General features: G+C 44.8%; 1 protein-coding gene across 1 annotated transcript in view; it reads right to left on the bottom strand.

Moving 5' to 3' along the window:
- Window positions 1–13,906, bottom strand: part of LOC119390351 (calsyntenin-1) — a 241,135-nt gene that overhangs the window by 10,141 nt on the left and 217,088 nt on the right. Inside the window, exons 8-15 of the mRNA XM_037657958.2 lie at window positions 13,504–13,682; window positions 13,045–13,171; window positions 12,477–12,631; window positions 11,464–11,615; window positions 10,599–10,818; window positions 5,790–5,991; window positions 4,651–4,796; window positions 1,918–2,170 (exon numbers count right to left, since the gene is read on the bottom strand). Of these exons, the coding sequence (XP_037513886.1) occupies window positions 1,918–2,170; window positions 4,651–4,796; window positions 5,790–5,991; window positions 10,599–10,818; window positions 11,464–11,615; window positions 12,477–12,631; window positions 13,045–13,171; window positions 13,504–13,682 (1,434 nt within the window). The remainder of the gene's footprint in view (window positions 1–1,917; window positions 2,171–4,650; window positions 4,797–5,789; window positions 5,992–10,598; window positions 10,819–11,463; window positions 11,616–12,476; window positions 12,632–13,044; window positions 13,172–13,503; window positions 13,683–13,906) is intronic.

Consider the following 13,906-nt stretch of genomic DNA (forward strand, 5'->3'; position numbering starts at 1 on the left):
ATCACGGTGGCAGAGACAAGGCATGCAACAATGTTATTGCATAATACAGCAAACTTTTATGCATGTGGCATTATACAAATGTATGACGGTAATTAATTTCCCTTGATTTTACCCATTAATACTAGGGGTGTGCGAATATTCGAAATTTCGAATATTTTTCGAATAGTGTTTGCTATTCGATTCAATTCGCACTGGAATTTTACTATTTACACTATTCGAACTTCCCAAAAACAAATACAGTCAACGTCCAATTGAAAGTGACCCCTTCAAATTTTTTATATGCTTCACCTTATTACACACTCGTATTCCGGCAAAGCTGCCTTTCAGGCTCCGTTACGGTCGAACTTTGTCAAGACACAGTCAACGTCCGATTGAAAGTGGTCCCTAGATTTTCAAAATGCTTCACCTCATCACATCCCGGTATTACGGCAAAGCTGCCTTTCAAGCTCCGTTACGGTGGAACTTTGCCAAGAGACAGTCAACGTCCAATTAGAAGTGGTTCCTAGATTTTCAATATGCTTCACCTCATCACATCCCGGTATTGCGGCAAAGCTGCTTTTCAAGCTCCGTTACGGTCGAACTTTGTCAAGACACAGTCAACGTCCGATTGAAAGTGGTCCCTAGATTTTCAAAATGCCTCACCTCATCACATCCCGGTATTGCGGCAAAGCTGCCTTTCAAGCTCTGCTACGGTCGCAAATGTATTAACTCAAGAAAACGCTGCTTCCAACATGGAGATGAAAGATGTGGCAGAGGTGGGGGTCAATTAATGCAATTTTGGACCTGAAATTTGGGCAGGAAGTCCGAAAAATCGGAAGCCGAAGCTTTTTGGCCTCCAAATTTTCAGATGTTCTTACATATCGACATCTACGAGGCAGATTTGGAACTCCGGACTTGAAGAGAGCACACCCTTGTCCGCCACATCTGTTGGGCTTCCACTGAAGTGGAAAGAGGAGGAGAGACTGAGGAAATAGCATGTTTGCCTACCACATGTAAAGTGTTGTTGTCAATGCTTTGGTTGCACCAAATCATGTACATAAACAGAATTCGGCCTCTACATTGCCTCATTCTTGCTAAGACAGCTATGAAATACCACCCCACCAGTGCTTTATCAACCTAGCGAAAAGAAACACTGTCATGTTGCTATCTCATAAGAATATGCTTAAGAATCCTTTCTAACTTTTGTTTCTGCAATTTCGCTTCGAAGTATTCGAAAAATATTCGATTTGATTCGCACTCACATTGCAATATTTGAATTCGCTTCGCACCCAAAATTTTGCTATTTGCACAGCTCTAATTAAAACCCCTATAATAAAAGGGGTATTACATAAGAGGTTGGTACATATGATATACAGACATTATTAAATCATACATAAGCGATACTAGCTTAATGAAGTCGTAATATGCAGATAAGTAGTTAACAGGTTATAAAAGCATGTCCAGCAATCACATAGATGTTCAATACTGAAGGTGATCAGATAAAGTACCAAAAATTATCTTAGCTGATGGTAGTAATGTTCCTGGGAAGGCAGCTCCAGTCATCGGCTGCTCGTTAAAAAAATGATGCTGAAAATGTTTTCGTACAAACTTAGAAGGGTTGTGGCTTGGGTTAGTTGGTGTTCCATACCTGAGGAATGGTACAAAACAAAACAAAGGAGTTAAGTGACAACGAAGACGATGCCCTTCTTCTTTCCTCACTTAAGTCTTTTGTTCCGTTTCATGCTACACCGCTTTTTTGTATAGAGATGTGTGCAGGCAACTGAAAGAAAGATGACCTGATTCATGCGATTTAATGTAATTGCAAATGTATGCAATTGGGTGATGAATAGCACGACTTGCGCACCAGTTTAGGATTCGTAATTACAGAATCTGCTTCAGACTTCTGCTGCAGTGAAAGAATGCAAGACTGCCACTCACTCGCAGAGCTCTTGGCCAGTGCCTCGGATGCGCCGCCGTCGAGCAGTTCCACGTATTTTCCTGCGTGTGTCTTTGCTGGCTTGGCCTCGACGCTGTGCGATGCTACCTGCGCATGAGCAGCCATGGCAGGTGCGGCTGGAGCCACGGGCCGTGAGGACGATGGTGAGGCTGGAGTGGTGCGCATTGCTCCAGTGGCAGGTGCCGCCGTTTCGTGCTGGCTTGGCGACTCCGGCCGTGGGTGAATCACCGTCAGCTGAAAGCACATAAATGGAATGGTGACGTGTTTACTAGAGCATACATGGACACGATCAGTTGCAATAAATGATAAAGAATGTGAGGACATTTGAGCGCTTTGAACATTCGAACGAATATTACAGTATTTGAATTCACTTCGACATCAATTTAATATTTCTGTAATTTGTATGTAATCGGAACAGACGTATTTTACCGCATGTAACCCGCTTGAAAAGGCAGATTCACTGCAACATGTGGCCGCTATGCCATGAAACCACCTGTTCACAAAAAAATTCGAACAGCCATGAAGGGCTATGTGTGCATATTACCTACACCCCGATTAATTTTTTTTTGAAGTTTAAAAGCGTGTTATATAGGGGTGTGCGAATATTCGAAATTTCGAATATTTTTCGAATAGTGTTTGCTATTCGATTCGATTCGCACTGGAATTTTACTATTCGAACTATTCGAACTTCCCAAAAACAAATACAGTCAATGTCCGATTGAAAGTGACCCCTTCAGATTTTTAATATGCTTCACCTCATTACACTTTAGTATTGCGACAAAGCTGCCTTTCAAGCTCTGCTACGGTCGAACTTTGCCAAGACACAGTCAACGTCCGATTGGAAGTGGTCCCTAGACTTTCAATATGCTTCACCTCATCACACCCCGGTATTGCGGCAAAGCTGCCTTTCAAGCTCTGCTACGGTCGCAAATGTACTTAACTCCAGAAAACGCTGGTTCTAACATGGAGATGAAAGATGTGGCAGAGGTGGGAGCTCAATTAATGCTGTTTTGGACCTGAAATTTTGGACCTGAGATCGGAAGCCGAAGCTTTTTAGCATCCAAAATTTCAGATGTTCTTATATATCGATGTCTACGAGGCAGATTTGGAACTCCGAACTTGAAGGGAGCACACCCTTGTCTGCCACATCACTTGGGCTTCCACAGAAGTGGAAAGAGGAGGAGAGGCTGAGGAAATGGCATCTTTGCCTATCACGTGTAAAGTGTTGTCGGCAACACTTTGGTTGCACCAAATCATGTACATGAATTGAATTCGGCCTCTACGTTGCCTCATATCTTGATAAGACAACTATGAAACACCACCCTGCCAGTGCTTCATCAACCTAGCGAAAAGAAACACTTTCATGTTGCTATCTCATAAAAATATGCTTAGTATTCCTTTCTAACTTTTTTTTCTGCAATTTCGCTTGGAAGTATTCGAAAAATATTCGAAAAATATTCGATTTGATTCGCACTCACACTTCAATATTCGAATTCGCTTTGCACCCAAAATTTTGCTATTCGCACAGCTCTGGTGTTATACGGTCATATATGGGCTTGGTAAGACAAATTTTAAAATGTAACATATTTTGTCGCTTATAACTCACACCATACTACTATTCAAATACTGCTAAAATTTGAAATCGCCTAAAATTATTTGACACTAATCGCCCTTCGCTTCGACCTCACTTCGAACCAAAAAGTGACATTCACACAAGCCTAGAATATAGGTTATCCCAACGAAATTTCTGGAGCCAGTGGAATGTGCACCATCGAACATCAAAATGCAAACAAGACACAGCAAATTAGTATAAGACGAGTTCTTTTGTTTTGGCTTGTGTGATGGAACCACAATTTCAGCTTGCATGTTTGGTTTGGGCCCTACAAGATTATTTGATGAACATTGTAGTGTTTAATTATTCTCACAGAGACTGCAGTTATCTTATTGTCATAAACGTTCCCCTTTGTATTTTCTTGCTTTCATTTTGTTTGTTTGCAATACTGCATCTTTTTGATGTCGCAGAAGTTCGTAATGATGGCTCATGTGGTTCATGTAAAAAGTTTGTTCAGAAGTACGACTTTTCAAAAATAGATGCTACATATTGGGGACAAATGCAAAAGAATATGCGGATAATAAAAATTAAAACTTAAGTTTACATGCATTACTGAAAATTTTGTCCAGTGGCATAGCCACGGGGCAGCGCACCTGGCTTTGCTTACGTACACTTCTCAAAATTTTTGTCAGCTGCATAACATGACATTAAAACCTAGCATGAAACACAATTGAAGCACAAAACAAGACTCAACAATGCCTGCCTGCCCAGCACCCACTTTTAGGTCAGCTGCATGCTCTCCCATGAAAAAACGCCAGGCCTGCGCGGAAAGCGCAGCACAGTCACAGCGAAAGCTGGAAGAGCGGCACTTCTAGAGCCCGTTCTAAACTCTCTTGGAGCTACTAATACAAGTACACTAGCAAGGTACCCACTACGCCATAAATCACAATTTTTGTGAAGTTGGGAAGCACCTACTAAGCCATTATTTGTCATTCTGTGGAGAAGCGAGGTACCAGCTACACGTCTGTAAGGCATTATGTGCACTTTGTTGAGGCTACGAATGGCTACTCCACTGGTCTTGTCAGTGGATGACCTGGACCAATGAGCTGTTTGAGCTGCAACAATTTGCTAACAGTGATAGTTATGAGCACAGTCAACTAACCGTCTGGATGTATTCGTTGCTGACAAAGCGGCCATTCAGCTCGGAGCAGACCAGCTTGAAAGCACGATTCAGGTAGTAGGCAGGCTTCTTGTTGAAGTACAGGATCTGTCGCAACACGTTTTCGTAGTGCTGCACCTTGTCAGCTCCTGCGAGGAATAAAACGAAGGAATTCACACGTCACTGCAAAGGACATGCTGGCACAAATAATACAAATAGAGCATAGAACTCTACTTTCATTAGCAGAAGTATCTCACCTTTTTCGAAGGCAAGAATTAAAAGTAAACAGGAAAGTGAATGTTTCGAGTGATACATATTCTGACATGGTGAAGATGCTGAAGTCATGAGCATCCTGCAATTACTGCCTGCAGTGGCGTCAATTCAATGCATTCATGCAATCTTGAGGGCACTGCCACTCTCTGAATATGTTAGCTGTGTAACACAACACTCAAAAGTGCCTTTTAGAATGCTTCCAGTTCTTCGACTTAGGTTGACAGAACTGTAGAGCTCAAATCACTGATGCGCAACCCTGAAGGCCAATTTAAAATGTTGCATCACACAATATAGCATGCTTTCCAGCTGGATTAGAAATTACGATACCACCTGAAAAAAAAAACAGTCCAGCTGTTTTTCCCAGCTGCATGGATAATTATCCAGCTGAGAAAAATTTGCTGTTCAATAATGCAGCTGGAATTGAAAAATTTTTCTACCTGGGTATATTCAGTGCTCTCTCACATTCTATATTATCATGCCACCAACGATGTAAATAATTTCCTTCAGACCACCTAGCTCTAACGCCTTGGCATCATGTCACCATAACATTCCTGGTAGAGTCGCAAATCGAGAGCTCCACCCAAAGTAGGCGCAACCATTTTTATGCCCATATGGCCGAACTGTCCTGGTCGCTGTAAACATAGACTCGTTTAAAACTATTTTTTGAGTAAGGGTTGGGCCATCCTACATATGCCGGTGCGCCATTTTTACAATATGGAAAAGGTCAGGTGTCTGAAACACAAAATGTGTTTCGTGTCTATCTCTTGCATGCCTGTCACAAATCCCTACAAATTTTCCCAGCATCCTGGCACTCATGTGCAACTTTCTGTTGTACCGCGCTTCATCCATGGTGATGTCATCGCACTGACCGTAAATGACCAGTCCGTCTTTGCTCTCTCGGTGGTGGATACCCAGGTGGGCCATCATGTACGAGGGCAGCTGGAAGTGCTCGTGGTCCGGGTTCAGCGGAGGGTACACCTGCACACTGCAGGAATCCAGCCGTCCGGGCCGCTGGGAAGCGGCGGGTGGCGACACCTGGTTGTCCTCTTCGTCGTCATCATCCTCGTCCTCCTGCAACGGCAAGAAAAGAGCTTCGTGTGAATCACGTGACTCCTCATGGCCAAAGAAGCAAAATCGGCGTGGCCAGTTGCCGTGCGCTATGCGGCGCTTACAGTACAGAGTATGTTTTTGCATCTATCATCATATTGCCAAAAGTGGCACTGGCTAGCACTCTTATATGCCAATACCCGGGGACAACATTTATTTATCTATTTATTTTTAGGAATGGCCAAATATTCTGGTGCTTCGAATATTCGGATGAATATTACAGTATTCGAATTCGCTCTGACATGAGTTTAGAATATTTGAAATGAACGAATATATGTACATCTGAGTGTCTATAACACCCCTGTAGAGTTAGTTTCACTGCAGCTTGAGAGTGCTATGCCGTGAAACCGCCTATCCAGAGGAAATCCGCACTGTCACGAAGCCACACTTCAAGGTTAAATGTACCTATTACCTTCACCTCGATTAATTATTTTTTAAGTTTAAAAGTGTGTTATACTGGCTTATATGCACCAAGTATAGTAATCTTTAAAACATAACGTATTGTGCCAGTTATAACTTGCACCCTACCAGGGGCGTAGCCAAGGGGTTGGGGGGGTTCAAACTCCCCCCGAAATTTTTCAATTTGGCTTGCGTATATAGGCACGCACACATACAAACACACGCACGAACATACATAAAGTATGGTTGAACCCCCCCCGAAAAAAATTTCTGGCTATGCCCCTGCACCCTACTGCTATACAAATCTTGCTACAATTCAAAGTTGCTTCCACTTCACTTCGAAATAAAATGTGACATTCATGCATGCCTAGTTCCAATTCATAAAAATATTGTGCGAGTTAGTTGCATCATGACAAAAATGCCCATTTTTCTTAATAATATGTGATATATACAGTAGAACCCCGCTGATACGTTTTTGAAGGGACCGTAGGAAATAAACGTAAGAGACGGGAAACGTAAGAGCCGAAAAACAGGAAAAAACGGCAAAATATTTAGTGGTACAGAATTTTATTTCAATTCTTACGAGCAGCACGAAAATTGGCGCGCTCAGCCGCGATCTAGTCGATGGATAGAAACGCGGAGCTTAGGACGGCCTCATCCACAGAAATGTAATCAACGTATGTGATTTTTTTAACACCAACAGCTGTAGGCATGAAAGAACTAAGCACACGCAATCACGACCGGCGCAGCGAGTCCGACCGCGAACCGCACGCACGACCATGCGAGCTCCAACCAGCTCGAACTCCTCCCGTTCTCCGACAAATAACGATGATGATGAGTCTACGCCAACGCGATGGCAGAAGTGAATGCCAATCTCGAAGGCCTTGCTTTCGCAAGCAATTACGTCATACACGCCATGTTTGTGCAATACAAATCTCAAAGGCTATGCTTTTGTCAATAGTAAATGCCGATCTCGAAGGCCTTGCTTTCGCGAGCAGTTACGTCATAGACGCCATCTTTGCAATTTGAATCTCGAAGGCCATGCTTTTGTTTGCATCAACTGAAAGATTCTGTTGCTTGCACCTCTCATGCGGCTAATATTACGGTCAAACGAGGCCAAGCTGCGTGAAAATGCACCATGGCTGCTCTCTTTGGTAGTCACTCGGTCGGCTCCGAGCGCACTTCGCGACGTATCATACGGGAACGGTCCGACAGTTACGACGTAACAGCGGGGTTCCCAATACATTGTATCCTATGGGAGCTATGCCAGGACCGGCGGAAAACGACGTAACAGCCGGGAAAACGCAGCAGTGAGGAACGTAACAGCGGGGTTCTACTGTACTATCCGAACAATTCCATTCGAAATTGTTCGACCAAATCACCGTTCGCTTTGAATTTTCTTCGAACCTCAAACTTACTGTTCGCCCATCCCTATATATTTCAAATACTGCAGCCCTATGCCGGGCTATTGCAGGAGTGGAGTACATTTTTATAAGGAACAAAAAAAATAGCTAGTCTACAGGGATGAGATAAAAGCAAAAAACAAAAATCAGCAATGTTGTCATAACAGTGCTCCTAAAAAATCTGACAGCGGCAAATCACAAACAGAACCGGGTAAATAGTTCCAGTTTTCAACAACCCTCGGGAAATAACTGTATTTAAAGATGTTATAGTTGCATAAAGAAAGGCTTTAGGTTGAGGCTAAGAAAGGGTATAATGCCTAGGAAAGGGTATTGGCATATGAGATGTAATCATCCAAGGATGATTACAGTGAAACCTCGGTGATATGATTCACAGTTCATACAAATTTCGGGGTGATACGAATTTTAAGTTTGTCCCGTCCAAGGCCCATTGGCCTGCAATATAATGGAGTACGGTTGTTGTGAACAGATTTTCACCCAGCAACGTTTGATACGAACGTACGCAACCGCCCAGGTACAAAGAGGTGCTGTCCGCGCTGTCGCGGAAGACGCGCCAAGCACGTGCGAGTGCAGGAACGTAACCGTGGGGATGCACGCTGCACCGCCAAATCGTCAGAATCACGGTGTAAGAAAAACACTTTTCTTACGGCCACAATAAACCTTCAGAGACGTGTCACGGCCTCCGAGATTGTGTGCGCAAATCTTTGAGGCTCTTATGTGCCTCCGTGTGCCTTCGCGTTTAGATTACAGAGGACATTAGCGCCATGCTTTTTTTTTCCTAACGCGTCGACGCAGGCTGCTGTCGTTGTACTGTTTACACATGCCTGCCTCGTGCATTAGACATCCTATGAAAGGTGGACGAGGACTGAAAGAAGGCGAGGACGGTCTTGACGAAGGAGTCAGGCCTCACAACGTCCAACATGCGTTACCGTTGAGGTCACACTTGTGCGGGCACGGCCATAAATCTCCCAAAAAACATCCCCAGCACCTCCGCGATAACAAAATCATAACACAGGACTGTGGTTCTGTAACTTTGTGGCCTTGATCCATCGCGTCAAAGCGCTTCTTTTGTTACTTTCACTGCAGGACTCGGGTGTCATGCAAAAAAAAAACATACTAAAATTTGGAAGGGGCTAGTGATGTCGCGGGTCACAACGCACCTGGTTCATTAATTAAATTTGCAAGTACAGGCCGTATATTTACGAGTGCTGGTATGATTGCCGACATCTAAAAACTTGACTGACAATCATTCAGGGTTCTTCCTGACGTTGCTGCGGCCCTGAAAAGCAATAAATGAAAATATGTGCCAGCTTTCTTTTGTCGCTTGCTAATTTTCCATGCTTTCTGGTGACATGAATTTCGGATGATACGAATATTCTTGGTGGTCCCGTGAGATTCGTATCACCGAGGTTTCACTGTACATCTTTCTGTGGCCATGCACGCAAAGCTACAAAGTGGTAATGCACATGTGACAGCGCTGCTGGATGTAGTTCCAAGTGACCGCTTATTGGTGTATCGGTGCAGCGGTTCCAGCGCAACACTCAAAAAGTGTAACCTTGACCTTCATTTTCTCTTACAATAATCAACCTGTTAACAAACAGTTAAAGGGGCGGTGCCATCAAATGTCGAGGCTATAACAAGCCTGTTGTGGGCTTCCTCTGTATGCAAGGACATTCCACACGAAGGGTCGGACACAGCAAACGTTTAGAATATGTTTTAATTCACTTCCAAAGTGTACATAAATGCCCATTCTCCCGATCGAAACCCATCGCTAGCGCGCCAACACTGACGTAGATCTGTAGGATGGGCAACGAAAGTTGTAGTGACGTCACACCAAATCTGCTGTAGTAACGTGAGTGACCTCCGGACCTCCGCCACTTCCGCAACGTACGTACCGGCTGTAGTGAACTAGAATATATTCTAGTTCACTATAGCATCGGTTGCTACATCACTCACCGAGTTTCGATCGCTTCCTGGCTAAGTGCGTCACAGCCTTGCGTGGTCACGTGACCACGCCTCCTACACTTCTACGTCACTGCCCAACCTCGGCGCCCAGAAACCGAAACCGAAAGTTGTCCGCATCAAAAGGCGATATTAAATTATTTAGCGAGAATACATGAATCTTGGTGCGTGCATCATGCTTCCTTGAGCTATAGGAAACGCTTACAGCAAAGAACGCGCAAGCTACAAATTTGGTGGCACCACCCCTTTAACTAAAACCAAACTTCCAGCAAGTAGTGCCTCGTTGCACTAAACAAAACAGAAGTTCAGCGGAATATGGAGTATTGATTGAAGTGATGAGAAGTCATCTAACGAGAATTGCCACTGGAGCCACAGTTCGACAAGGGGAGCTCATAAGAACTGAAGCTTAGGCAAGTTGGTAAGGATGCATTAAGAAGGTGTCAACAGTGCACAGACGATAAGGAAAAAAGACAGGATAAGTAGAGGCGCTCTTTGCCTCTACTTATCCTGTCCCTTTTCCGTATTGTCTATGCACTGTTGACACCTTTTTAAGGGGAACTCTCTCATTGTCAACTCGACTAAGATGAGTCTCACAGCCAAAATGTCGGCTTTAGTGGCATTCCTTGTTTCACGGGTCATCTGATCATCTCATCTGATTGAAGTGACTAAAATGTTTAACTTTATATAGTGTCCCATTAGGTGCCCTTGTCAAATATGCCATAATGAGCAATAAATTTTCTCATCCCACTCTCGCTTCTCTGCACAAAAAAAGAGAAGCCCTTTCCGCACCTGCGAAGACGAGGAAGCCGTGCTGGCCTGGGTGGTAGTCGGACGCTCGCGGCCCACCGAAATGAAGACGGAGGCGAACAGCTCGATACCCTGCTTGAAAGGTTCATACTCGCGTGCCAGGTTGGGTGTGCCATTGATGGTGATGCTTGGCTGCTCAGCTGCAAGAATGGTCACCCACGACTCGACCGGGGGAACCTTCTGTGCCTTACCGTTGCTGCACCTGGAGTGTAGGGGGAGGAAGAACAGCAGGGAGATTGATTAACCAACCGTTGGTCTGTCCAAATTGTATTTATTGGATACACAGTTGGCTGACACTGGGGATTGATTTCAACTGACTTTTTGATTGATAGATTTGGGTTCATGCTTTCCACTGGTCATTTCAAACCAACTCACTCAGTGTCCTAATGCTCTCACTTGTTCCACCGATGAGGTGTGTGGATTCGAATGCAAACAGGACGAGACTCGTACGTCATACACACTTTCATATTCACATAAAATCGTGCGTTACATTGTGCCCACTGTGGGGTGGCAACAATGGTTGCCATACAAATATACAGAAAACAAGCGCCATCTTCGGGACCGGTTTATGCAACATTTTAGCAGACAGACGACCTCTGGTATGGTTCATTAGCGGAGCATTTTTACTCTCTGCTCGTATATCTGCCAGCAGATCTATTGATAACATTCAAGCACTCGCTCCAGGATTATGGTCAGCAGATGAATATGCCAGCAGATGGATTGATAAAATTCAAGCACTTGCCCCAGATTTTTGACAGTCCCCTTTCAGATCATCCAGTGAAAAACGTTGTACATCAACATCTCTGCTTTGACAGACTTTTCGAGCACACTACCACGCTATACTTACATGACAGTTGTGGCCACTTGAACAGTGCGACGGCCTGGTGTTGGGAAGTCACGTGAGTTGACGTAGGCCACGCGAGACACCAGGTCCTCAAGAGTGTCCTGATCACGGGCCGTCACTGTCACTTCGCTGCGCTCAGAGTTGGATGTCACCTCCTACGGCGGTGGGAATAAATTGATGTGTTAACAGTGATACAACAATACGTCGAAAGTGTTGTCACAGTGTTGAGTGCTGCACTCATTTGTGCTCAGAAATGCAAGAAGTAAAGGCAACTGGTATCCTTACACCTTTCAAATCTCTTCAATTCCGGTCATCAATTCAAGCACAATGACTCGTATATACTGATGACAAGAATCACCCACCCAATCCAAAACTTTTATCTTCTACGTAGTCCCCAAATCTCACGTGAATTGTACAGACCGTCTGTGAAAAACTTCTATAAACGCTGACTTTCCACACACTTTGTAAGTCCAGATATGCAAGCACTTATGGTTGATCCAGCTATTCATGAATTACACATCTCACAACATTGTCCTTGCAGCTAAAGCAAGAACAGCGATTCTTAATTAACAAAACAGCGACACATCTATAAGTGAGGGGCTCACAATACTTTTGCTGTCATTACGCAGATGCCATGACTGATGCGCCCACTCCCCTCTTGCATTCATACGCTTCTCATAAATTCATGTTGTGCAAGCCTGGGTGTGTAGCCCAGTGGTTACGACACTTTTCTTCAGACTGTGAAGGCCTTGGTTCAAACCCTGCCTTGCCAAGGAAATTTATTTTCTTTTATTTATTTCTTCATTCCACAACCCCTTCAGTTACACCTCTTCTCCGCAGTCAATAATGTGACTTCCCTCTCTTTCCTTTCCTCAGCTTCTCATCCTCCTCCCCCTCTCACGAGGCTCCTCCTCTCCCACAGGCAAGCGATCTGTTTTAGTGAATGCTGATGACACCGGCACAGGGTCTTTTGTAAAGACAGCTTCGCTGGAAGAGAAGAATAGCAAAGTGCTCACCGTTCCTGCAGCCTGCGAGTCCGCAGGAGGAATGTCGAGCCACTCCTTGCAACGGTGCAGACAGGACAGCACGTCGGGGGACTCGGTGCGTCCCCTCAGAACCGACAGGCCGGTCAAGTAGCCACGGAAGTGGAACGCCATCTTGTTGTCCTTGCCTGCACATGCATGCATTACAGGTGCATGGTACCACATCCACAATCTACAACTGTGTTTCGATACGAAAGTTGTAGCCCAGTCTCTCAAGTACAGCCGGTTTATATCCGGCCACGCCTTCCTACAAAATCTGCCATTTCGACGTTTGCCGCTACTTCAGAAGACTTGCTTGCTATTTCATCCTAGTTTCTCATCACTACACTTGATTCAATACACACTTTTTCGAAATTTCCGCATCAACAACACAATTCTGCTTTCTCAGGCAAGTCCTCTGAGAAGCTGATCTACGTTTGCTTTACTGAAACCTTCATTGTTTCTATGTTTTATTCAAATGGGCTCTTCACTTTTCTAGGCACACGTTGCCTGGTGCCATGACAGAGCCTGCTGTGCTGTCGCAGAGGCAACTCCAACGTACCTTGCCAGCAGGCTCCCACAACAAAGGTGGTGTTGATGTTCTTGGTCTGGTGCAGTGGCCAGTCGTCCACGATCTCAGGGTTGTTGGCCGTCACCTTGAAGGGCCTTCCATCAACGTAAAGGGATGCCTGCACAGTTGTTCAGGCATGCTTTACATCACTACGGTTTGAACAGACGACTATACATCTGCAATGTGGTTATGTACAGATATGATTTTATACATGAATGTGCTCACATAGGGAGTATTCATGTGATCTCAATGTTCGGCATCACAGGTGGTTGTAAACCTCAAGCGGTCGAAATTACGTGAAGCCCTGCACTACAGTCTCTCACAGCCTGAGTCACTACGGGATGTTTGGAACGAACCAACCATTAGCTTACTTTCTGTTTCTGTGCTGTTCAGCAGTTTTTCAGTAGAAGTGAAAAACACAGAGCGAGGCAGTCAGAAAGGCATGCACACCTCGGGGAAGTTGACAGAGACGGCGTAGTGGTGCCACCGGTCGTCGCAGACCTCGGGTGTCTTCCACCGCCACTCGGCCGGTGTGAACTTGTTGGCCTGCTCCTGGGTGGGCTCTCGTCGCAGCAGCAGGATCAGCCGGCAGTTGCGCAGAAACAGAGCTGTGTGGTGCCTGCTCATTCCTGCGCAGTGAGACAGGTAAATTCCTTTCACTCAAAATTCTCTCGGGCTGCTAAAACGTCTACACCTCATAGGTCTAACGAAAGGGTCCCTAAATATGCAAAGAACGCATGGCAAGCTGCCACGCCGCTAAAGCCATAGTGTTCTTCCCTGCATTACATTGCGGTAAAGCCTACTAAAGCAAACTTGTCATCATGGAGCGCAAATAAAACCCTTGCCACATATT

Source organism: Rhipicephalus sanguineus, chromosome 4 (genome assembly GCF_013339695.2).
Source record: "Rhipicephalus sanguineus isolate Rsan-2018 chromosome 4, BIME_Rsan_1.4, whole genome shotgun sequence".
Taxonomy (NCBI): domain Eukaryota; kingdom Metazoa; phylum Arthropoda; class Arachnida; order Ixodida; family Ixodidae; genus Rhipicephalus; species Rhipicephalus sanguineus.